Source organism: Astyanax mexicanus, chromosome 19 (assembly GCF_023375975.1).
Source record: "Astyanax mexicanus isolate ESR-SI-001 chromosome 19, AstMex3_surface, whole genome shotgun sequence".
Taxonomy (NCBI): domain Eukaryota; kingdom Metazoa; phylum Chordata; class Actinopteri; order Characiformes; family Acestrorhamphidae; genus Astyanax; species Astyanax mexicanus.
Window position 1 is genome coordinate 5,701,442 of NC_064426.1, and position 27,380 is coordinate 5,728,821.

Consider the following 27,380-nt stretch of genomic DNA (forward strand, 5'->3'; position numbering starts at 1 on the left):
AAGTGTAAACAAAAAAACAGCTAAGAAAACGACCACACATCATCTCTGAGTGTGTATCTGAGTGTGTGTATGAGTGTGTATGTCAGTGTGGGGGCTGTCAGGATGCTGTTTGTTCGATACAGTATCACATTTTATGCACTAATTTAAAATAATTTTAAATACATTTTATTTTAAATATATATATATATATTCATTTATTTTTTTGTTAGTTTGTCATTTTAATACTATATTATAAAGATGATCAAATTTGTATTATTTTCTTTCTATTTTTTATTCCATTCCATTTTATTATTTCACATATATTTCATATATATATATATATAGTACATATATACTTATTTATTTTGTTGTTAGTTTGTCATTTTAATACTATATCTAAAAGATGATCAAATTTGTATTATTTTCTTTCTATTTTTTTTATTCCATTCCATTTTATTATTTCATATATATTTCATATATATGTATAGTATATATACATATATATTTATATATATATATATATACTTATTTATTTTGTTGTTGGCTTGACATTTTTATATATATTATAAAGATGATCAAATTTGTATTATTTTCTTTCTATTTTTTATTCCATTGCATTTTATTATTTTCTTACACTTTGCATGATATTTCTACTAATAAAACTTTATTCTATTAAAATATTTTGAATAATCAAAATTCAATTAATTTTCCATGATGTATCTTGATGTATATTTTATTACATTTTAAATATGTGTCACGTTCTCGTCCTGTACTGTCTCTGTGTTTTTCTTGCCCTCTGTTTGATTATATATCTTTCTCAGCATATGACCCTCTCTGTGTTCTCCTAGTCTCCATCCATGTCTTCAGTGATCCCACCTGTGTTCATTTGTAGTTCCGCCCCCCTCATTACCTGTCCCCAGGTGTTACCTGTTTCCTGTTCACTTCTAGTGTATTTATACCCCAGCGTTTCCTGTTTCCTTTGTCGTTTTTTTTTTTTTTTTTTACGTTTATACGTTAGTTCAGGTTGTGTGTTCTGTTGGTTTCTCTAGTTTCTATGTTCCCTGTGTTTTTTTTGTTTGTTTATTTAGTTCTTTGTTTGTTTATTTTTGTATTCTTAAGAAATTCACTCGCATTTGCGTCTGCTCTCTGTGCTTTCTCCTTGCTCCTGTTACTTCCTGACAATATAAAGCATAAAAAATATTTTTTATATTTAACATTTAAAATTCTTTTAATTTTCCACTATGTATTATTTATTATTTTAATATCCAACTTTTTAAATAGGAAACATAAAAATACAAATTTAAAATCATATTTATTTTAATATCCAACTTTTTAAATATAAGTGAATAAATAAAGTTCAACTTATTTAGCGCCTCTCTAGGAACCCAAGGACATTTTATATATATATATATATATATATATATATATATATATATATATATATATATATATATATATATATATATATATATAATTTTTATTTTTATTTGTTGGTTATTTTCCATGATGTATATCTTATTATATTAATATCCAACTTTTTTAATAGGAAGCATAAAAAAAAAACTATTTTAATGTTACGCTGCTTTATTATGCTTTATTTATCCAATTTTTTTATTTCAAAAATGGCTAAATCCAGTTGGTTTGATTGATTGATTTATCTGAATTTAAAATTTTCCAGTGTGTATAGTTAGCCCTGTGTGTAAAGATGACGATGATACATGGTTGTAAATGGAGTGTGTGAGTGCTATGTACACACACATAATGTATAGTGCTTAGAAGATAGGATCAAGCTAAAAATTATTTCTACATGAAAGACTGAGCATAAAAAATTAACCTGTAAGTAGAGGAGAATGCAGCATAATAATAACAATTGGTACAATTAAAGAAAATCAAATCTTAAAAGCACTCCTGTTTTTATTTCAATTAAAGGCTGTTTGTAATTTGCTTCCTAAGCTTTCTAACAATGGGGGCGGTTTCAAGCTAACACAAACTCCACACTACTAACACACACACACACACACACACTTCTGTCATTAGTGTCTTTGTAATCCAAATGATGTTTTATCTCAAAGTGAGCACCCTGTTGAAATGCATTTACAAAAAGAGACTTAATTAATGTACATGTTTAATCATCTCCTTACACATGTCAGGGTCATTCTCCATTGTTCCTCCCCACCAAACAATCTTCTGCTTTCACCGCCCAGTAATGAAACAACCAAGCAGCGCTCCACTTCCATCCCCAACAACTCCCCCCCCCCCCCACCTTCCCACGTCCCTCCACCCAAAGCTGCAGGTTTTATTCAGTGATAGCGTATCTGTACTACAGAATTCTGTCTCAGCGCACGCTTCTGTGTGTTGTTCTGTTTTGCTGAATGTTTTAAAGTTCTTTTTATGTTTAATATGTCTGTTATGCATTGTGCGGTGTACAGGTGAGGATGTTCTGTGCAGAGAAAAGCTCAGGAAGAGTGCACATATCTGTTTGATAGACGTGGTGGAAACAAATGGGTGATTCAAAATCCTTATTTAATAACTTTTGTAAAAAAGTTATAAATAAAAGGTTTTTATTGAGAAAAAACAAAAAACAAAAAACAAGAAGCCAAAAATAAACACAAAACTAGAGAAACTAACAAGCAGGCAAACTCTAGGAAAATTAGCAAACCATGACAGATGTGAAGACGTAAAAGAACCGAAAAAGGAAACAGGAAACACAGGGCTATAAATACACCCACAAAGTGGGAAAGTAAACAGGGAACACCTAGGGAAAGGTAACGAGGGGGCGGAGCTACAGATGAAACAGATGAAAGGTGAAGGCACTAGACCGGGGCAGAGACACAGAAGAACACACAGCAGAGCACATGGAGGAGATAAACGAACAGGAGGGCAGGAAAAACATGGAGACAGAACAAAAAAAAAGACAGAACAGGGCCAGGATGTGAAATTTGAGTATGGTCCATGGTAGATGCCTTCTTTGTTTGGTCCAGACCGTCAGACTTTTCAATTCAGACCAAAGCAAAATAACAGGCATGAAAGGGTTTGTGAAAAACCAATTTGAACCAAAAAAACAAAATTTTATCTCAGTCCGGATCAACAAAACCATGCTTTGGTTCATTTTGTCGCTGTCCAATGAAAAACACTCATCTCCATGTTTAGTTTACTAGATAATTTTAACATAGAAACTGTGCCAAAATTTCTTGATGAACGGACCAATAGAAATGCTTCAAAATGACCTGAAATAAACTCTTTTTACATTGACTTCCATTGAAAGTTGCTGTTTTTTTGAGATTGAGATTTAAGTTTTTTATTGGACGGCAACGATTTGCAGTGTGGTTCAGACTTGCAGATCAATTACAGGAAGTTAAGGTAGAGTTTAGCGTTGGGTGAAATGAGCTTGTGTGTATGAATGTTTAAATACTTGTATTTCAGTTGAATAGTGTTGGTGTTGTACACACTAAGAAAAGTAAGAACAGATTTGTACTTAAAAGAGTACAAAGCTTGTCGCTGGGGCTGTACCTTATATTGAGGTACAAAAAAGTACCTTTCAGTGAAAGTCCTTTTTTTGTACCCATGGTGTTTTTGTGCCAGTAAAGATTATAAAGATTATAAACATTATCATCAACTAAATGTGGCTCAAAAACTTGATGATCCAAAATTCTCTGGCTTTCAAATAAAAAAATGTGCAATTTAAATATACATTGTTTATTAGTACAGTGATACAGAATACTGAATGTACCTTTTGGCTGCAGGTTAAATGATACAAATCTGTACTTATTGCTGTTAGAAATTACTTTGTACTTTAGAGGGAACAAATCTGACCCTGTAAAGACCAGTATTGTACCTTTGAGGTTACAATTATGAAGAGTGTACCTTTGAGTAAAAAAAGTACTCATATCATACCTCTGTTTTTTTAGAGTGTACAGTTTATCTGTGTTTAATTTAAATGTATCTTAATACAGATAAAACAAAGCAATACTACTGAAAATCATAAGAGCAGTGTAACAAATACCGGCCAATACAGGCTTATGTTCCTCCTAACCTAGCGTCTAGCGTGTAGCGTGTAGAGAAAATGAAAGGTGGGTGCATGTGTGTGTGGTGAGGTGAGGGGACTTAAAGCTCCTTTGCTCACTACTTTTTCTATAATCTCACAAAAAACAAACAAAAAAAAATGCCAGAAGTCTCATTTTCAAACAGCGGATTAATCTCGCTCAGACGTAACGCTTAATCAGCGATCACGGCCTCAGACTAGCGGGGTCCCGTTCACCGGCGGTCCCCGCGCCTCCTTCTGATAGCTTTCACACCCTCCCTTTCTCCTCCTTCACCCGCGAGCTGCTAATGAACATCAAAGCCGCCGTAAACCAACAGCCACGCCCCAGGTTAGCTGTGGTTCAAGTGGAGGCCAAGGTAGCCCTGTTTAACACGGAGCTCACCGCACAACTCCCAGCAGCCTGTGAATCCTGAAAAAGCCTCGTAAAAAAGACCTGTGTACAAACATGACTGCAGAGCTGGAGTTAATGTCCAGCCTGTGCTGAACTGAACCAGGGTTATAACACACAGTTTTAGCACAGTTTTTCATTCAACGACAGTTTTTGGTTGATCCCTGACAAAAACTCTGCTTGGAGGGAAATCGGGGATCTTTTCAAGTACCCCTCGCTGCAGAACCACAAGTCCAGGGGGTGGGGCTGGATCTGATCCAACACTTCCTACGTCGTGTTTTCATTGGTCCGAAGCAGATCGGACTCTTCCGCATCCGGTTTTACTCACTCGTTTTGATTGTGTATTAATATCTGTAATAATAAATGAACATGGTAGCTGGTAGATAAGCAGGCTCCACCCCTTGGATCAGATCCAGCCCCACCCCCTGGACTTGTGGTTCTGCAGCGAGGGGTATCTCGATCTTTTAGCGCTCGCTCAGTCGTATAGCATAAACTACTGAAAGACATTCCAACCACCTACAGCCAATGGGATCACAGAAAGAGAGAACAACGGTCTGACCACTTCCTGTTCCTCCTGTTAGATCATGAAATGATTGTTAAACTCTAAAGTGAGCTAAATCAAGCTAAAAGCTAAACCCTTTAACCCTTTCAGGCCTGAGTTATGAAAATTATTATTATTAATAATAATAATAATAATAATAATAATAATAATAATAATAGTGTTTTCTTTCTGCAATGCACACAAAGGAAGTCTCGAATATTATAATATAAAATCTATATTAACATTAAATCCAGTTATCTAAAATAAGTAACTGTTCCCTTGAAAAGAAGAAGTGCATTTCAGTATTTGTTTTAAAAGTATACTATATATATTTAGCATTACAATTAAAAGACGAACTTAAAAACATACTAAATGTACTATTTTGAAACAACTTATGGCAGCCTAAGTATATTTCAATTGTAATTAAGGTATATTTAAATACAACAAAAAGCATTAGGTTGTGTATAACATTGTTTTTAATACACTTGAAATGTATTGTAAATGTACAACTTTTCATATTGATGCACATATTGTGTACACCTTAATGACCCTGAAAATAAAACTACATCAAGTGCGTTTTAAGCAGTATTTAATGCCACTACATATATTGTCTAATCAACACAAGGTTTCATTTAAAGAATATTGCTTAAAAAACACATTTTACAGAAATACAGAGGAAAGTATTTTTAATATGTATTTACAGTACATTAAATATATGTATGTAAGTACATGAAATAAAAATTGTACTTTTAGTATTCTTTACCTAATTTGAACATATTTTTAAAGCTCTGAGGTACACTTCCTTTTCACAAGGGTTTTTTTTTATGTCTATTGGATTTGAAGTCTGTGCTCAACATTTATTTTATCTGATATTGATGTTTTTGTTCAGAAGCCATCTCTAAACACTAAAATATATATAAAAAAAAATATGTCCATTAAAATGGATGCAGGGTCAGGAGGGTTCAATTAAAAATAATTAGGAACTACTTGTTCACTACTGTATTTGTCTAATAGATAGAGCAGTTGTTTACGGGAATAAACACGATATTCCTCGCTGTTACGCATATTTGCAATAACAATATACTTAAGTATAAATAAGATGCACACCAGACATGTGTAGTAGCACAAAAACAACAAATAAATGTAGAAAAACTCAGAAAAACACACAAAGAGGCGAAGCTACTGGAAAGTCGGCTCCGGAAGTAGCGCAAGAATAATAAGTAGAATAACGTAATCTACTAAAAAAGCAAAGAAAGTGTGCATGTATATTTGATCCTGGAAATTACAGCGACAAATTGTGTAATTTGTGACCCAGTGTCTCTGATCAGTCATGTAGTGTGAACAGCACAACAACTGATAAAAAAAAAAAGTCATGCAGCGTAAATCTGGCATCAGACAGAGACTAGTCGCATCTCCAGTGCTTGGTGTGCTCGCCAGCACCCCCTGTGGTGCTGGCTTTCCATTCGCAATGCTGGAGAAAGCACACCGGGTCTTATTTTTAACTCCCAACCCAAGACAATTCTAGATTCCAGGCGTTTCTCCTGCATCAGCACAATCGTTCCATATTAATGACACGCTGATTATAATTAAAACAGGAGGACGGATAAGAAGGCGGGGTGTTTGATGGGCCCGAGCATATGCGCACTAATGGGAAGTGGGGCTGCTCGGAGACTTTTGAAAGGTGAGACGAAAGCGAATCGATTTCCGAGACATTTCGTAATTAACGGAATGTGCACTGAATTAGGGTAAACGACTGTCTGGAGAAATTGAAAATATTGATTTTAATTTACAAAACATATTTCAGCCCCTCGGTGCCCTCGCGAAAGACAGACCATTTAGGTCTCGTCACCACCTACCGTTTCCCGTTTTCCACTTTCTCCCTTTCTCCCCCGTCTCTCACGCCGCTCCTATTATCATAAAATTGCGCTATTTTTTATCGGAATGGTGACGGGAAGGTCACGGCCGAGACAGCCGAGGTTGACGGCGGAAGTGAAGGAGCTCGGTGCCGCTACCCCGCCCCCTTCCACAGAGCTGCCCCGCTCCGTTTCAAGGCCTGTAAAATGAAAGCAGACCCCCGAGGCCTGCAGACTCGCTTGACCACACTGTTTTCATAGACGCGTTCTGTGTTTGTGCTCGTGACAACCAAGTCTACAAGCCCCCTGCCATCGGGGTAACACACACACACAAACAGACGCATGCAATCACACACACACATACAGTTTAAGCTGGACTCTTTGGGTGGCTGGAATAATGGCTCTCTATTGGCTCTGCCAGCGCTCTGAGGCCGTGCCAAGGCCCGTCCCAGAGAAGCCCACAGATTAAGGTCACTCTTTATACACTCCGAAACCACTGAAGCCGACAAATGGCAACCTTTTCATCTACTGCTTTCTTTTTTTAAAGTCTCAAATAATACAGCGGTTTAAAGGCGAACCGTATGCTGCAGTCGCTTCTCGTTCCCTTTGTTCCAGCTCTGTATTTCGTATGGCTTGTGGCTCTATACAAATGCAGCAGTGTGCGTTCGTCAGACCTGGAATCCTGGAGTACAAAAAAAGAACCAAGGCTGAAACATTGATGTTCTAGTCTGAAAATACTGTATGCAGATTGAGGTGTGTGCTGCCTGTAAAGATCATCCACAGGTAAAGTTCACAAAACATTTAAAGCTATCAAGATACAGTCACCACCAAAAAAACAAAAAACAAAAAAAAAAGTCACACATTCGCTGTGGCATTGTTTCGATAAGCTTCTGCAATGTCACAAGATTTATTTCAATCCAGTGTTGCTGGATTAATTTTTCACCAAGATCTTGCAGCAGCATTGATGATGGTAGAGTCTGACCACTGCACAAAGCAGCTCTTCTCCATCCAGCACATCCCAAAGATTCTCAATGAGGTTAAGATCTGGACTCTGTGGTGAACTCTCTCTCTCAATCCATGTGTGAAAATGATGATCTCATGCTCCCTGAACCCTGAACTCTTTCACAATTCCAGCTCCATGAATCCTGACATTGTCTTATCTTGAAATATGGCCGTGTTCATCAGGGAAGAAAAGATCCATTGATGGAATAACCTGGTCTATATTCAGTATATTCAGGTGTTGAGGTCAGCTGACCTCATTCTTATAGCACATACTGTTGCTGAACCTAAACCTGCAAACCAACTGCAGCATCAACCCAAGATTTCATTTCTAAGGGGAAGCTGGAGGAAGCGCCTAAGTAAACAAACAAAAAAATTCTATCAAAGTCAAACGAGTGCTGGATGTTAATCTACACAGATTTCTCTCCTAATTTTTTTTTTATTTGGGTGAGTAAAGTGCTTCCGTTTATTTACTGTAAGCTTAGATTTTCAATATTTTGTCTAAGTGGGACGTAAACACTGCCCGATAGCACTACTCTAAGAAAGGAATCAGCTAGTGGATCATCCTACGTAGCTTGTTTTAACATGGTAAACACGCAGAATACAGTCCAACATACGTGCCTTTGAATGGCGAAAGAGCTAGCACTGTGGTTAGCGGCTAATGCTAATGCTGCTGCACCTAGCCTTAGTGCTGGAGAATCTTCACTGAAAACTCACCCTTATAACTCTGTACTTCAGTGAAGTGGCTTTACTGCTCCTTAATATCTGACTGGTAGAATTCATATATAAGGCTCACTGTCGATTTTTGAGAAAATGATAGGATTTTAAGTGGACCTTATAGTGCGAACAATACAGTAAAAAACAAAAACCCAAAGTTTTAAAATGTGTCCTATTTTTTCACACGACTGTATGTGGAACAACAAGCATATCCAATTTGAAAGAAGACACCACTGTGCAGCCTCCACAGTTCACAGGCACTAGATGTGGGCACACTGTGAAGGTTTATGTGGTTTCTGTCCAAAAGAAGTTTTCTGTGCAGTACAGATGGTCACGGACCACAAAGCAAAGCAATAAAAGTAAGTTGGTTTCCCCCCACACTCAAAAAAACAAGCTAGATAATTAATTCACACATTAATTTAAATGAAACTTTATGTGTAGGTGACGGAGTCAGTATACGTTGACTCTGCTGCATTTGGTTGAATGGAACTGCGTGGCTTAATTTAATTAATACTTACTCAGAGCCGCTGACTGATTAATTACCCTGTTTCTACCCTGAGAGTAACATAATAAGCAAAGTGGCTGCTGTGTGATTGAGGGGAATTGACCTGTTTAGGCCCCGCCCACAAAAATGCAGCAACTGCTGGGAAGATTATAAAACACTGACTTTTTCAAACTTTTTCAAACTTTTATTAAAGCACCATCCAGCCTTCCCTTCTCAACTTAATTTTTTGCCCAAAAATATAATAAAATAAATAATAAAGAGAGCACTTCAGTTTTTGAATCAGTTTCTCTGATTTTGCTATTTATAGGTTTATGTTTGAGTAAAATGAACATTGTTGTTTTATTTTATAAACTACAAACAACATTTCTCCCAAATTCCAAATAAAAATATTCTCATTTAGAGCATTTATTTGCAGAAAATAAGAAATGGCTAAAATAATAAAAAAGATGCAGAGCTTTCAGATCTCAAATAATGCAAAGAAAACAAGTTCATATTCATAAAGGTTTAAGAGTTCAGAAATCATTATTTGGTGGAATAACCCTGGTTTTTAATTACAGTTTTCATGCATCTTGGCATCATGTTCTCCTCCACCAGTCTTACACACTGTTTTTGGATAACTTTATGCTGCTTTACTCCTGGTGCAAAAATTCAAGCAGTTCAGTTTGGTTTGATGGCTTGTGATCATCCATCTTCCTCTTGGTTATATTTAGAGGAGGCTGTGTATAAGTCTGAATGTTTGTGGACACTGATTTTAATGAATGCATTCAGCTTCTTTACATTGCACTTATTGCTGACAAAGAAAAAAACATAGACAGCGTGCCAATAAAATATGACTTTCTGAAGCAGATAGAAATAAACCTATTGGCATCAGGTCTGATGCCAGACATGAGCAACCGGGGTATATACCCCACAGTATTGAGCTATGGAGTAATGAAGTATGTTTTCTGTAATGATTTCCATGGTGCTTCAGGCCAATACTTTTACTCTATCTATCTATCTATCTATCTATCTATCTATCTATCTATCTATCTATCTATCTATCTATCTATCTATCTATCTATCTATCTATCTATCTATCTATCTATCTATCTATCTATCCATCCATTCATCCATCCATCCATCCATCCATCTATCTATCTATCGTCCCACACTTCTATTTCTACTTAAATTTTTAGTTACAGAGGGATAAATATCTATCGTCAGCAGAGGCACAATCAGACATACTGTTTAAATTGGTTTCAGCTCATACACTCACCTGCATAGAATTCTGGGCTGTAGACTGCACCCACAACAGGATTCAACTTCCAGCCTAAACGGAGTCAAAGAGAGAGAGAGAGAGAGAGAGAGAGGGAGTGAGAGAGAGAGAGAGAGAGATGACATTAGCATGTTGCTGCTGGACCTTTTCACGGGTATCCGCTTGATCCCACGCGGGACTAGAAGAAGCGAGTCCTAGTTAACTAGAAGAGGCGAGGTGGGTGCCGGCCACTGTTTTAATGATGCCAGCGGAGGGTCCATAGCAGAGGCCTGCCGCTGTCATGCTGAGCTGGGAACGGACACTCGGCCTGACAGAGCTCTCTCAGGCTCTAACTCCTACAAATGGCCTGTCAGTGGAAAACCGCCTTGAGGAAAAAAAAAGGCCAGCTGACATCTCAGAGGTCGTCTGGGGTTTCATCTTCTATTCAAAGTTTGAAAGGAGGACTGCTCATCCATGCGAATGTGCTACAGCACTGTAGGTGCTTCTTCTTATTTTTAACCCGTTGAGCAGCCATTGGAAAGACTGGGGTTTTGAAGTAGTAACACAGTTCTTACAATCTGTATAAGCAAATAGACATAAAAATCTTCCACCATTTTTTATTATGCTGTTATCTTCTTTATCTTTAACTTTTTACATATGTTTTCCTTTAGAATTGAATGGCATTGAATTAAATGTATTCTTTCCTGTGCCAATGGCTTCAACACCCCTATACCCAAAACATGGTACTGTACATCCACCACCATGCTTAACAGTTGTCTCCATAACTTATGACTACATAACTTTACTGACTGTGGCTAGTATTTCTTTTTACAAAAAGTAAGTAAAACAAGAGAACAACCTTATTTACAATTTTTCCAAAAGCAGTGTGTAAGATTGGTGGAGGAGAACATGATGCCAAGATGCATGAAAACTGTGATTAAAAACCAGAGTTATTCCATCAAATATTGAAATCGGGATAAATTCATGTATCCTGATCCGGGCATTAGCCTTCGATGTCTTATCTTCACTTCCACAGTTCCCCTGAACTACCAGTTCTTAATAACAATAATTTTTATTATTACATTTAATTAAACTAAAATTATATTAAACATACAGCTCTGGAAAACAGTTTTTGCTACTCTGATTTTGCTATTTATAGTTGTTTTATATATTGTTGTTTTATTCTATAAACTACAGACAACATTTCTCCCAAATTTCAAATAAATATATTGTCATTTAGAGCATTTGTTTGCAGAAAATGAGAAATGGCTGAAATAAAAAAATAATACATTCAGAGCTTTCAGACCTTGAATAATGCAAAGAAAACAAGTTCATATTCATAAAGAGTTTTAAAAGTTCAGAAATCAATATTTGGTGGAATAATCCTGGTTTTTAATCACAGTTTTTTTATGCATATTGGCATCATGTTCTTTTCCACCAGTCTTACACACTGCTTTTGGATAAATTCATGCTGCTTTACTCCTGGTGCAAAATTTGAAGCAGTTCAGTTTGGTGGTTCAATGGCTTGTGATCATCCATCTTCCTCTTGATTATATTCCAGAGGTTTTCAATTTAGAATAAACCTTTCCCGTAAAGTAGGCTCACTCTGTACAGCTCTATATAGGAAATCCTTTGGGGGGATGAATGAGGAGAGGCTTTTAAGTAAACTGAACTTTTTGTTGTCAGCTGGCTATACCCTAAATTCTTTAATATAAACAAATCATCCATTATGATGCACCATCCATTATGATGCACCTTGGCATTTTATTGCGTAATAAACGTGGTGTTGCACATCGGACGTGCAACAACTTTAAAAGTTTAATGTTTCTAAGTGTTAGTACAAAGATTGAACAGTCAGATGATATATATGTTGAAACTTTGATTAATTTGATAGTTCTTTAGTATAATTAGCCACCTGCCTCAGGCCCAATTAAGGTCTTTGGCCTATAAAAATCTGAAATTATGACATTTTGATTTTTATACAGTTCAGTAAAAGATAATGGCCTAACTGTTTATTCGATTTTTGATGAAAATATTGTGTTTTAATGTTTGATTTACAGCTACAGAAGCTGTATTTACTACTTCACACGTAAAAAAACAGACACAATTGTGTCATCCTGCCAATGGCTCCAAAACATTTGCATAAAACTGTATATATTCCCTCCTTAGAGAAATCTACCAGCCAATTTGCTGTTGAAAGCAGCAATAGCAGATGGATGAATCATGTGGCAACCATGTGTGAGAGGAAAACACTGCAGCCTGTAGGTGTTCTCCAGAAGAAGCATTCATCTCATTTAATCTGTTGTTGCAACAAAGACATCAAGGCTACGTTCACACAGCAGGTAGAGTAGCCCAAATCTGAAATCTGAATTTTCTGAACAAATTCTTTTTTCATTCTGTTGTTTAGGCTGTTAAAAAAAAAAAAAAAAAAAACACTAATCAGAGCAGTTTACACTTCTAAACTGAAGCACATACGAAAAAAAAGGCTTCACATGAAGTTTCAGTTTCATCCTCTCAAGCATCACAGAAGCTATTAACCCTTGTGTGTTGTTCATATTTTTGTTATTCGTTTACTTTGTTACTTGTATTTAATTCAGCAAAATTAAGCAATTTTACATTAAAATGCTTTACACATGCTTTCTTCACCTAAATTGCGAGCAATATAAACAGCTTACATGGTTAATATTTGCCCTTTACCTTTCTTATGTTACATTTCTTTCAAAAAGTGCTACTCTTTTTTTATTAGTTTTTTAATAAAATGTAAAAGAAAATGAATTAAACTCAAGATATGAGTAGAAAATTTGTTTAGTTTCAAATTTACAAATGAAGCAATGTTTATTAGCCCTTGGCCAAACATACTGTATGTAATATAAATGTGTGGGGGGGGGATGTGTACAGTGTGTGTTTATCGAAAATGTGTTTTGATATATGTTTTTCCCAAAAAAATGAGCCAATGCCAATGAGTTTGAGTTAGAAAAAGGATTTTTTTAGTATCATTTGATGAAAAATGAAAACGGGTCCCACAGACCCGAACACCACACAAGGGTTAAGGAGTACTAGTGTCTGACGGCTGGGTTTATAACTGAGAATGTGTCACAGCTTCCTGTATGTTGCGGCATTTAACCATTTCTTTAGACATTTATACAGTGGTTGTGGTTTTGCTTTATTCTTAGCGAATTTTAAGCTGGATGGACATAAATGTTGCATGAATTACAATCCGGCTGTTCAGACTGTCACACTGCTACATATCGGTTATGTATCCGTGCCAAATATTAAAGTGGATCATCTAGGTTGGGCAGTATATCATAAATATCATAAATATACACTAAAATTCATTAAATACATATTATAAATAATTACCATATTGTAATATTGTGACTGCTATGGAGGTTCCATCTGTGTGCAATTTAGTTTTGAAAAAAAAAAAAATATATATATATACAGATATATAGATATATACAGAGTGTGTCTGTAGAAATGGTTTAGTTTTTGGAGGTATAACACTTAAGTACAGAGTACAGTTCAAATTATGTCATAAAAATAACACCAAAATTAAAGGAACAGCCATCTAAAACATAACAATCTAGTGCAGTTTACTGAGAAAAAATAGGCCTTGAGTTGCTCAAAATGCGCAAAAAAGAATGTACTAATTCTCTTAATTAATCATGTTTATTTTTTGGGCGTAACATGAAATAAACCAATCAGAGTGTAAGTTGTCATTCCCTTTAAGAGCCAGGTGAGCTCTGAATTTGGCACGCTCGTATCTTAACAGTGCGGCGCTTTTGTGCGTCTTAGCAGAGACTGATACTGACCTGCAAGTTCATGCTGTGAAGATACACCAGCAGCTCATTTAAAGGAACAGCAATGTTACTTTATTCTTTATTCGTTTTATTGTTTAAAGCTGGATTTCCTGACTGTTGTCAGGGTTTTAATCAGTCAGTGGAGCATCCGTATTTTCCACGGACAGTGTATATTTATTCATAAACTCTCTGAAAGATGCTATTTTTACAGTGTGAGCTCAAGGCGAGAAAATAGACTGTTGACAGGATGTAAGATAGCAATGAGCATCATGGCGTGCCTTGTGCAGGGTGTACGATAGAGCCCATAGAAGTTTTAGTTTTTATTGTTATTGTACAGCTTTAATCACTGAAACAAAAAATGTCATATTCAGTGTGTTTTGAATTTTAACACATCTGTAGCACAAATGTAATAAATATTGGATTTGGACCACTTTTAACTGCTGTTTTTAAACAAATAAATGATAACTAAATATGAATGTGAACGATTAACTCTTGCTCTTACCGTTTGCATATGGGTTGACCGTCTTTTTGTTTGTCATTACCCGTGCTGTTGCATTGTTAACCTGAGCACAAAGATAGCACAGTCAGCACGATCGACACTAAAGAGGCTGAGTTATATATTTTAAAATATTTAAAATATTTCTTTAGCATGCATTACAGTAAGAATATGAACATAGTCCAAATAATTACAGTTATCATAACAGACAGTTGACTTAAAGAAATCTCAAAGCAAATAAAGAAAAATATAGTTACGAAAGTTTCATCATAAAGAGATTGTTCAGCATGCGTCATCGAAAATTATGACCGAGTTGAAAGAAAATGTGGAAAAGAAACAAACGAAAACACACAAAATGCACTCAACAAACGAACAAAACGCTTCTCTTACATGAAAGAGCATGCAGTGGAAAGGGGAGGAACGACTAGGTTAAAGGAAAAGAGGAAAAATGTCAGGACGAAAAGAAGGAAAGAAAAATCGAGAAGGACAAACAAGTTAGGCATTGTGCAACATACACTAAACCTCAAGAGTAGGTAGGTATCATTTGGAAAAAGCAACACTGAGCATTCAAACACTCGGGCCAAGAGCCTTTCGTTTCATCGCAAGAAAAAAAGAACGGAAAGGAAAACGGAAAAAAAAAATCAAAGAAAAGGAAATTAAAATCAAAGAAAAAATCAAATCATTCCAGCTTGAACGACAGCTAACAAAAAAAATAAAAAACAGGGTGCATTGTTTAACACAATAATGGAGTTAACAATCTGAGTAAGATGTGCACGAATCAGTCCAGTCCAATCAGTGCCTCGCACGCAGCTAGAAGTACACTCAAGTACACGTGTACCAAGAGAAAATAGCATCAAGGAACTCAATAACAAGTCAAAATAAATAAATAAATAAATAAATAAGTCAAAGGAAAAGAAATCAAAAATCAAAAGATCACGTGGTTTCAGCGCGGAGAGTACGTGAGATGGCAGATGGATTTCTCCACTTACCATAGGGAACCACCGCCCTGCGCGAGTGTGTATTGTTACCATGGCTATTTTGGTGAGTTTGGTGAGGGCTCTACGAGCTACCGTAGGAGAAGGAGGAGGAGGAGGGGGGGGAATGAGAAGCAAAATATGCAATATCTTACTAAAAGGCGACACCACGTCATATCGGAATTTAAAAGAAGAAATCAATATGTGAACAGAAAAAGAGATTAATTTGAGAAACAAAAGAGAAAACTAAAAGAGAGAGAGAATCTTTCAAAAAAGTGGAGACAGTGTTGAGTGGGAATCAGTGGCGACAAACTCATTGTTTCTTCACAGTTGCATTACGCAGTTACTGCCTTAGCCCATTCATGTCCAAGGATCTGGATCTGATTGGTCTAAAATGAGGGAATTGGAAATTTTGGAGTTGGGCTCAGAGATAGATTGAGTTGAGTTGGTTTGGTTTGATGATTGAACTGATTGAACTGATTTAACAGATTGTAATTCAAATGTATTACATGTATACATTTTTTGGCTGTACGGTTTTATGGAGTTAAGGTATGGACATTAATGGGTTAAGTTTGTTCTTTATGCCTCTTGTTTAAAGTTGTGCCTTGCGGTTTATAAAATGAGTGGAACGGGGAGTTAGAGCTAGAGGAGGCTGGAGCAGCTTGTAGGGGCCTTAATCACCTCCTCCTCCTCGGCGAGGCCGTAGCAGCCCAATTAGGACTTGTGCTGGATTTAGCCTGCTTAGTTTCAAGCCACCGTGTATCCCTCATCAACCCTGCAATAAGGTCTCATCACACAATAGCTGTCTGCTCCCTGCCTGACGACTTTACTGCACCCATTTGCTTGTTAAGCCAACATATGTTCTTAAAAAGGAAAGAACGGAAACGAAAAAAGGAAAAAAAAAAGGCAAAGGAAAGGAAAAGAAAACAAAAGGAAAAGGAGATAAATTGATAACACAAGTGAATGCCAACTTAAGGGAACTAATTAGGGTAATAGAGAGAGGAGGGACTGCAGTGAATACGCACTGACTGCAGGTTGGAGAAAATAAAAAAAAAGTTTATAATATTTATCATAAAAATATATATTATTTATTACAGCGATACAACTGTCAGAGTTCAATGAGTGTAGAAGAGAACATGAGATGAAACCAAAAACCAGGGGAGAAAGAAGGAGACAAACAGAAGAAGGAGAAAAGGAGTGTCTGGGTGGGTCAGGAAGGAGGGAAAAAACACACACGTAACACATGAAACACATGAAACACATGAAACACATGAAGAGGAGGAGCGATGCATCTGAGAGTGTGAGAGGGGCGTGAAGCGGACACAGAAAAAAAAAAAAAACACAGAAACGGAAGAAAAAACACAAAAAATGAACCAAAAACAAGAGAAAAAAAGTAAGGAACGTAAAAATGCGAAAGCAAAAAAGAGAGTTGTTGTTTTGTCGAGAAGGGAAATATTTGTTACATGCACCTCTATTTTACGGCCTTCTACCACCGTGCCGTGTAATTTCTCCCTCGCCCTGTCCGCATCAGCACTACTTTCGAAAGTTACGAAACCAAAACCCTGCATGCAGGTGGGAGAAGGGGGGAGAACAACATGCACATCATTAATTCAGTCAGAAAAAACGCCCCAGGACCAAAAAAAAGAGTAATAGTAATAAAAACCACTTGAGCTCTACCTCACTCCCATTCTCTTACACATTACTGCTGTTGCTGCTGCTTTTACACAGAGCTCCCTGCTCCTTTTATTTGCCCCTGCGCCATGCAAGCATCGAGATGGGCAACAATTAAGCCAAAGGAGTCAACAGTGTATACTTATTTATTATATATTTATTAACTCTTTTTTATTATTTTTTTTTTTTTACTTAATTTTTTCCTTTCAATAAAATAATAATAATAATAAAAAAAACAATTCAGTTAGAACCTCTATACACGAAAACACATGAGAAAGAAAAAAAAACCCCAAAAAAACAAATGAAATCTCAAATTAAAAAAAAATAAATAAAACAAATAATAAATAATCAAATTAATTAAAAAAAGCGAGAAAAAAAGAATAATAATAATAATAATAATAATAATAATAATAATAATAATAATAATGATAAATATTATTATAATAATAATAATAATAATGATAAAAAAGAGAGAATACCTTTAACAGTTCATAACAGAGGAAATTAAATGTACTGAAATAAAAAAAGGATAAAAAAAATAAAGGCTGTAAATCAACACTGTGCAGAAATAAATGAACAAACAAATAAATCTATAAATATGTATATATATATTTAAATATATTTAAGACAAATGATAAAGTACATAAGTGAGCAAGTATCTTTATTATTGTTATAATCATAATAATAATAATAATTATTATTATTTTCTCCCCTCAGATATTTATCATACATCATATTCAGATATATTTCAGATAATCCAGATAAAAGCAGAGAGACGTTTCTGGTGCTAAATTGCACTGGCTATTAAATAACTGATTAGGGGATGATGCTCTTCGTGCCACATCAGGGACACGTGGCTTATAATTTCAGAGAGAGCCAGAGATCAGATTCCATTTGGAGCAATGAACAATTCTAATGAAAAATTGACCTGCGCAGCCTCTAATTCAGAGCAATGAAGTCATTATCAAATAGTGTGAGTGTGTCTGTGTGTGTGTGTGTGTGTGTGTCTATTTAAATTGGGAGTTAACAGCAGTTCTACAGCAGCTGATGTATACTGTATGCAATACAAATTACTCAGACATAAAAAGCATACTAAATATACTAAAGAAACATTTCAACATTTCAGCATTTCATTAAAGTCTTATTTAAACCATATACATCATATATATGCAAGTTATATACTGTACATACATAACACATTTCATATAAACAACAATGTTAATTTTACTTTCCACTACACAGTACTTTTTTACATCAATACAGTTTCACACAGTTTCTGCTGTACTGCATTTTATTCTATATGAATCATATATAAATATGCATAAACATATAACTCTATATAAACAAATGAAGGCATGCAGAGGAAATACATTTGTATACATACCTTAGATCCTCTCTCATTAAAAATGATCTCAACATCTAAGATTTTACCAAATTGCTGCAAAAAAAAAACAAAACGAAACGAAACACATGAGTCAGAATTAGCGCAAAAATCTGTAACTGCTTCTAAAACATTAATATATTTCTAATCAGTAACATAAATGCAAATAATGAGGCTTTTATTACAGAACTTGTTGACGTTATACATCTTTGGAGAAAATGAAGAGACCACTTCAGTTTCTGAATCTGTTTATCTGATTTTGCTATTTATAGTTGTTGTTTTATTCTGTAAAATACAGACAACATTTCTCCCAGATTCCAAAAATATTGTCATTTAGAGCATTTATTTGCAGAAAATAAGAAATGTCTGAAATAACAAAAAAGATGCAGAACTTTCAGACCTCAAATAATGCAAAGAAAACAAGTTCATAGTTTTTAATGCATCTTGGCATCATTTTCTCCTCCACCAGTCTTACACACTGCTTTTGGATAAGTTTATGTCTTTATTCCTGGTGCAACAATTCAAGCAGTTCAGCTTGCAATTCAAGAGGAACATGGCTTGTGATCATCCATCTTCCTCATGATTATATTTTTAATATATGTTTTTATTTTGGTAAAATAAAATAAAAACTCATCATTTTTAAGTGGTCTATTATTTTCCCCCAGAGCTGTAGATGCACACAATAAGAGTCAACCAATCAAACTGATCCGGGTCAGCACTTTACAGATATTGAAAAGAGAATGGTTAAAATAAAAAGTGTTTAATCAACTTACACTAATCAATTAGACAAATACAAAAACACAAAAAAACATTAAGAGGAAAACAATCAAGATAATGGAATATTAAAGAAATTATAAAATGAAGATTTAATTAGTAAGAGAAACAATACAATAAAAAAATGAAATAAAATTAAAAACAAAAAAACAATACATAAAAAAAGGTAAAAACAAAACCATAAGCATAAATAAAAAAACATAAGTTAATGTAAAAAAAAAAAAAAATAACAATAATACATTTAAGCCAAAGTAAAATAAAAAACAACAAAATAAATCTAATCTAAAAACAAATAAGGATTCTTAAACGTACAAAGAAATAAAAAGTTAAAACTACAAAAATGTATGTTTTTTTTTAAGTTTATGACAGACTGGTGTCGCAAGGTGACAATATTTGACCCTTCCACACACCAACATCCAGGAGACACACACATCACAGCAAACCCACAACCCCACTGTACCGGCTAAAATATGTGTATGATAAGTATAAATAAATTAAGTATGATATATTAAATTAAACCAATCAAAGCTTTATAAGCTTTCAATTATTTTTCTAAGCGTCTCAGGCACAGCACTGAATAGACTGGCTGAACCCTGGAAGCCATGGTCAATATTTACTCTTTAAAGGAATAAAAATCACCCGCCACCATGTTTAACAGCAGTGACCCCAGGATTTTAGAGGAAGTAAAACACTGCCTTCACATTGCCTTCGTTCATACTTCCATGATAGCTGTTGATGCTTAGGCTCCTTGTCTACCATTGGAAAAAGGAACACATTGATGGACCCCTAAACATCCACAGTTCAGTATAAGTAGTGTGAGCCAATCAGGTTCCACTTTAAAATAAGACTACCTTTATAAAGGGTTTATAAATGATTTAGTTTATTAATGGTTACTAATAAGGTTGTAAATGCCTTAAAAATCATTAATAATCAGTTATAACACATACGTAGAAATGTATGTAGACCTGTTGTTTCCCAAATAGTGAAACCACAGCCACATAACTGATTATTAATGATTTTAAGGCATTTACAACCTAATTAGTAACCATTAATAAACTAATTGCAAATCATTTATAAACCCTTTATAAAGGTTGTCTTATTTTAAAGTGGTACCAAACTGTCATCAGCCATGGATCCATAAGCCCACTATATATAAACGCCCTCCCATACCCCTGCCTGCTCTCAGGTGTGTAAGAGGTGAGGGATCAGACAGGTACTCACGCCAAACATTTGCCTGAGGTCTGGATCTCTGAACCTGAAAGGGATGTTGGAGACGTGGAGCCGCTTCGGCTGTGTCTTGTTTTCCGTGTTTTCGGACGACTGTGTCTGTTGCTGGCTGTCTGTCTGTGCTGCATCGTCTGTCTGCTGAGGGGGAGAGAGAGATAGAGAGAGAGAAAAAACACTGAATATTACAGACTGATACTGAATAATGCTCTGTCTGTTTTTCTGATGCTTCATACTCAGCGCTGGTTCAGCCCAGGTAAAGTCCCCCCTGGTCTTACAATTAGCTGAATTATTTCTCATTTGCATTTGATGAAACAAGTGGAAAATGTCTGTTTAAAGTGCAGATTGAAACTTTTAATTCACATCTCATTTAAACTGGAATTAGATCTGAATTAGATAAAGAGTTATTACTGTGTGTACTGTCCTGAAACACAATGTTCCTCACAGTCTTTATGACTCCATCTATTCAGCCTACCACAGTTTAGCTCCCTCCATTCATATTAAAGAGAGTCTCAGCCAATCAGAAATTAGCTTGTTTATCTTTAATCAGTTTGACAGTCACAGTAATAGAAACAGCCTGGTTTATTTGAATAAATAAAGAAATGCTGTCTAAAAATGTATTATGAATATTTATGAAACATCCTAAAAATATATGAATATATTTATTATGTTTCTGGTGCCACCTCAGGTCTCAAAATCTGAATGATATCAATTTCCACATGAAATACTTTAAAGGTCTTATTTCATCATGGTCTCTAGTATAAATGAATGCTGTGTGAGACGTTTTTTTTTTTTGTGACCGGTTCGACGCAGACACCCTAACAAATCTCTGATCAACTCGTATTTCTGAGGATCTTCTTTTACTAGCTACTGCAGAAAATGGAGACTGAAGAACAGTTTCATATGCAGCATCATATACAACTCAGGGAGACCTATAGTATTTTATAAAGAACAAGAAATTGAGGATTTTAGCAGAATGAGACCTTTAAAAAGCTTTTGCTAGTAGCTGGTTTTAGATGGTTTTTGTTGGTCTTTGATGGTCAAGGTGGTTGCAGGTGGTTGCAGAGCTTTGAGGAGCTGCATAGCCCATGTGCTACGTGTCTGATGGACTAACTGGTCTCAGGTTTCCAATATTTTGTCTAAGGGTGACAAGATGCATAACCAATAAATTTCGCTGATTTTTTCATGACTTTTCCATGCCTCCTAAGAAGAATTTTCATGACCATATGATTTTTAAAACATTAGTGCAGACAAACAACATGGACAATAAAACCAAAAATCAACTAAAACTATAATTAAAATTAATCAGACAATGGAGAGCTCCATTGTGTAGAGCTAAATGACTGAATTAACTCTGAGCTGATATACTTGTTAGTTCAAAATATTTTTTTTTCTGCGATAAACTAAAACACAAAAATTTGTAGACCAGTTTTCCATGACTTTTCCAAAACTTTCTGTATATTTTCACTTTTCCAAAACTTATCCAGGAAATTGCTATTTTCAGATTCTATGATATTTCAGGTTTTTCATGACCGTACGAATCCTTTTCCAGCACTAAGGCTGGGTGCAGCAGCATTAGCATTAGCTGCTAACTACAGCGCTAGCCATCCGAACCCAGAGCGCTATCAGCTTGCAGTTTGATAAACTCATCTCTGAACAGTGAAAGAGCTAGCACTTTACATAGTGACTAATGCTAATGCTGCTGCACCCAGCCTTAGTGCTGGAGAAACTTCACTGCAAACTCATCTTTATAATGCTGTACTTCAGCAGAGCGCATTTACTGCTCCTTAATACCTTATATAGTCCGAAAAATACAGTAAATTGACCCTGAGATCCTGAGATATATCTGAAAAGTATCTTATTCTGTTAAAATTTCTCTTAAGGCTCTTTTGTTCCTGTCTCTCCAAGAGGCCCAGTGGAGCCTGACTCCGTCTGAACAATACAGCCAGTGCAAGCTTTTTTACCACCTGCTCCTCCAGCCTCCTAACTCCTATTTTAAACACCAATATGAAAAACATATGTAGAGCACTGACACACACACACACACACACACACACACAGACTTTAAAACTGTGCATCTAAGGCAGACTGTGTGCTCTTGGAGAAGGGGAGCTAGACAAAAGTTGTAGATAAAAAGTGACATAGTCTCTCTCTTACACACACACACACACACACTCATCACTCTCTTTCTCCAGACACACACTCCTCTCTTTCTTCTCCACACTTAACACTCGCGCTATCCTACTACACACACATTCCTCTATATTGTTATATACACACACTTTCTCTCTCTTTCTTCGCTTCTACTCTCTGTTGTCACACATGACTGCAGGTCAACTCTCTGTATCTATCTCTCTCAGAGCTGGGCTTTGTGCATTTGCATGTGTGTGTGCGTGTGTGTGTGTGTGTGTGTGGTGTGTGCGTGTGTGTGTGTGGTTTATATGTGCATTAATATACATGCATGCTTACTGACATATTCATAAGAAAACCATGAAGCTGTTTGAAAATCATTTGAAAATATTAGCAGTATTTTACACTTTGTGATTATTGTAAGATGAATGGACCAATAGAAAAGCTCCAAAAAAGACTTAATAAAGTTGAAAACTGAAACAAAACTGCAAATACAGCAGTTTTCTAAAAATTCACAATTGTGAAAGCTAGTGCACAGACAGCCTACAGCAGTCTAGCCCTAGACATTCACTTTTAAATTAAATTAGAGGAACTGGAATTGGTTACTGTTTATATGAGTCTGGGTTCGATACTCAGGCCCACTAAGCTAAGGTCCACAGTTGGACCCTTGAGCAAAAACAATAACCGTTTTTGCTCAAGCTTTCCGCAACAGGGCTAAAAAAAAGTGATGTGAACCTAGCTATTTAGTTTAATTGTACAGTACAAACAGTAGGGGTTGGATAAAATAACGATATTGCGATATACTGTATTGTTGCAGTTTGCGATACATTATTCATACGTGATTTTATTTTATTTTTTTTACTATAGGCACGCTAAATTTCCTAAGACTTGCCTTCCAATTTGCTGATCAACATTACCCTAGGAGTGATGAGGGAAAAGTGCGCCATCTACTGTACCAACCCAGAGAGAGCAAGGCCGATTGTGCTCTCTCGGGGCTCTGGCAGCTGACGGTGAGCTGCATGACCGGGATTCGAACCAGCAATCTCCTGATCATAGTGGCAGCACTTTAGACCACTGGACCATTTGGTGCCCTTAAACCAAACCATTCTAATTCTAAATAAGCATTAGCAGAGCAGTGCATTTTTATTATCGTGTCTGAAGGTGTCTGGCTTGAACTTTTTATCAGAAATCCCATCCACATTCAATGTAGGAGCCTCACACACATATCCCACATATCCCCATATGTCTCCATGTGACACTAGTTCCTGTAAAATGTGGAAAATTAATAATAAATGGTTAATAAATCCACTTTGATGCTTTGCAGTCCGCCTATTTCAATCGTACACATGCACTTCTGCATTAAAACAAGCCTGACACTATATATGTATATGTGTGTGTTCCAGTGTGTGTTTAAGTGCATGCGTGGTATTATCACAGTGAGTGCTCTGGGCTATTCCGACAACAGCCACAACAGTGCCATTCATATAGCTGCGCTGGAGGCAGAGAAAACCACTGGCTGCCTACTTGAATATGTAGATCACGTCATCATAATGATTACACAAGCCACGCCGCGAAGCCACCAGCTAAAAACGAGAAGAAGAGAGAGGGCTTGAAGAATTGCTCCGGTAGTCTTTCAAGACATGAAAGGCGTGGGGACGGGGAAAAAAAAAAAAAAAAAGCTGTCGTGTGTTATTACAAGTCATAAACAAAAGAACGCCCACTCCTGAACGCAAAGCGGGAAGAACAAAGGGAGATAAAACACCAAAGCAGTGCAGTAAACTATCAAATGTAAAACTGACAAGATGGGCTTTTATTGCCTTCGCAAAATTGCACTTTTCCCCCATCGCGTGAGTTCTCGCTCAGTTTTAATGACAGCGTGAGAAGCCCTCCGGAAGAGACGGCGGTGGGATTATAATTGGAAATATGTGCTTTCTGCTTTATAGCTCCTCTAATAAAACAGTGGGGGAAAGAATGCGCAGGGTCTTTAGGTGAGTCTCATAATGCAGTCCGCACCGCAATACATCTGATCTTAAACATCTCATTTCATGCTCCGCGCGTGCCGCCACCGTAATGGCTCAATTAATTGATTTCGGAATCAATTAATTGATCGGGCCGCGGGAGGAGCTTGTGACGAGAGCCGGAGGGGCGACCGATCCGTGTGAGATGAGCTGGGATGAGATGAGATGAGATGAGATGAGGAGAAATCTATAAGGCTTCAAAAAATGAGGTGCCCCTGAGTCGCTATGGGCTGCCCAGTGCTCAGCACCCAGGAACAGCCAGAAAAGTTTCAAAAAGAAGGTTTCTAAGGTGAAAACAAACCATAGCAAGATAAGGAAGTGACTTCAGATCAGGAGGATACACCCAGATACAGTATCTACCACCGCTACTATCTGCTAAACCAAGGACCTGTCTCACAATGAAGAACATTTTCATATTCTAATCCTGATCAACACAGATCACATTGACTATAGAATTAAAAATAAAAAAAAGAGTGATAAACATGTGTTAGGAGAGAAAACAGCATGGACAAAAGCCTGGAAAAAAAGATCAGTGGGAAAGAGAAAGAAAGGTAAATACACAATAAGAGAGAGTGAGCACATGTGAAAATAAAAGAGAAAATAAGAGATAAAGTGAGAGTGAGAGGTAAAGAAAATTAGATGAAGAACAGAAACAGTAAAGAGAAAGTAAGTCCAACACAAAGTTAAAAGAAAGGTAACAAAGACATAGAAAATAAAAGATATTCGAGGAAAGTACATGCAAGAATGAGAACAAAAGAAAAAGTAAAGGACTGTGAGAAATAAGGATTAAAGAAAGAGAGAGCAAAGTGTGAGAGAAAGAAAGAGAGAGCAAAAGAGAGGTAAAGAAAAAAGACAGAAAGAAGGAGTGGGAGCAGATGTAGAAAACCGATGTAATGACATGGAATGAAGCGTGAGAAAGTGAGAGAGAGAGGTAGAGGCAAAATGTAATGAGAGTAAATGTAAAGAGAAAGTGAGAGAGCAGGCAAAGTTCGGGTTAACAAAATCAAAGACTGAAGAAGAGAGAGAGAGAGAGCGTAGATATTGAGAGTGTGCGAAAGAGAGGGTGAGAAAGTGAGCGATACAGACAGAGAGAGGCAAAGAGAGAGTAAATGACAGAGTGTGTGAGGGGAGAGAATGAGTGTGTGTGTGAGACTAGAATGTGTCTGTGAGAGAGATTAAAAAAAGAAAGAAAGAGAGAGAGAGTGAGTGAGTGAGAGACTGTGTGTGTGTAAGAGAGAGAGAGAGAGAGAGAGAGAGAGTGTGTGTGAGAGAGACAGAGAGAGGGGGAGAGAGAGATAAGGACAGTGTGTGGCTGTTTGAATGAGTGAGAGAGTGAGAGAGTGTGAGAGTGTGTGTGAGAGAGAGAGAGAGAGAGAGAGAGAGAGAGTGAGAGAGAGAGTGAGAGAGAGAGAGTGAGAGAGAGATAAGGACAGTGTGTGGCTGTTTGAGTGAGTGAGAGAGTGAGAGAGAGTGTGAGAGTGTATGTGTGTGAGAGAGAGAGAGAGAGAGAGAGAGAGAGAGAGATAAGGACAGTGTGTGGCTGTTTGAGTGTGTGAGAGAGAGTGAGTGATGTGTGTGTGTGTGTGTGTGTGTGTGAGAGAGAGAGAGTGTGTGAGAGAGAGTGTGTGTGTGTGTGTGTGTGTGTGTGTGTGTGTGAGTGTGAGAGAGAGAGAGAAAGAGAGAGAGATAAGGACAGTGTGTGGCTGTTTGAGTGAGTGAGAGAGTGTGTGTGTGTGTGAGAGAGTGTGTGTGTGTGAGAGAGTGTGTGTGTGTGTGTGTGTGTGAGAGAGAGAGAGAGAGAGAGAGAGATAAGGACAGTGTGTGGCAGGACAGAGCAGATCAGTGTGAGAGAGCTACTCAATTACAGATTGGAGACGCTGGAGTCGAGTGTTTACCATTCATTGATCTCACGCTGAGTGCTAAACAGCAAACAGTGACACACACACACACACACACACACAGACACACGCACAATACACACAAAACAGTGACAGGTATGCGCCCTGTCTGCTAAAGTGTGCATGCACACACATTAACACACATTGCATGATCAGCACTTATTTCAAAAATACCTCACACACCACCCCCAGCAAACAATGATATATAATATATACAGTTACACTTAAAACGTTCACACATCTTCTCATTCAATGTATTTCTTTATTTTCATCATTTCATCAGATTATTATTAAAAACCTCTAAACAATTAAGGGACACATTTGAAATTACATACTACTGGAGCTTCACAGCGTGAAGGAAAAGCAATCTATTGTTCAACACCTCCAGGAACTCCTTCCTTTAAGACGCTGAGAAAACTATTCCAGGTGACTCTCCCTCACGAAGACACTGAGATTAAAATAAATAAAGATAAAAAAATAAAAACATAAAAAAATCAGCATGTGCTATTTTTTTTATATATTTTTTCGCTTTAATCTTTAGTCTTCAGTATTAAATGTATTATTTAAAAATCACAAAAAGAAAGGAAACACAATGAATGAGAAGAGGCATGCCCAAACTGTATTTGATGTATAATTATACTTAATATAACATTGTGAATGGACAAAACACATCAGCAAAACACAGCGGCACCACAACAATTTAAAAATTGCCAACTAGAGTAGGTAATATCTAGCCAACACCAATCTAACAGCAGC

At 36.5% G+C, this 27,380-nt stretch overlaps 1 protein-coding gene across 13 annotated transcripts in view; it reads right to left on the minus strand.

Annotated features, from left to right (window-relative positions):
- The window catches only part of rbfox1 (RNA binding fox-1 homolog 1), a 463,109-nt gene that overhangs the window by 46,833 nt on the left and 388,896 nt on the right, over positions 1 to 27,380 (minus strand). For 10 of the 13 annotated variants that reach the window (XM_049467915.1, XM_049467912.1, XM_049467918.1 and 7 more), the window contains 5 exons: positions 20,576 to 20,719; positions 18,584 to 18,637; positions 16,998 to 17,090; positions 14,561 to 14,621; positions 10,280 to 10,333 (listed from right to left, as the gene is read on the minus strand). In XM_049467915.1, the coding sequence (XP_049323872.1) occupies positions 10,280 to 10,333; positions 14,561 to 14,621; positions 16,998 to 17,090; positions 18,584 to 18,637; positions 20,576 to 20,719 (406 nt within the window). The remainder of the gene's footprint in view (positions 1 to 10,279; positions 10,334 to 14,560; positions 14,622 to 16,997; positions 17,091 to 18,583; positions 18,638 to 20,575; positions 20,720 to 27,380) is intronic. The other 3 variants (XM_049467913.1, XM_049467921.1, XM_049467923.1) reach the window with 3 other exon arrangements.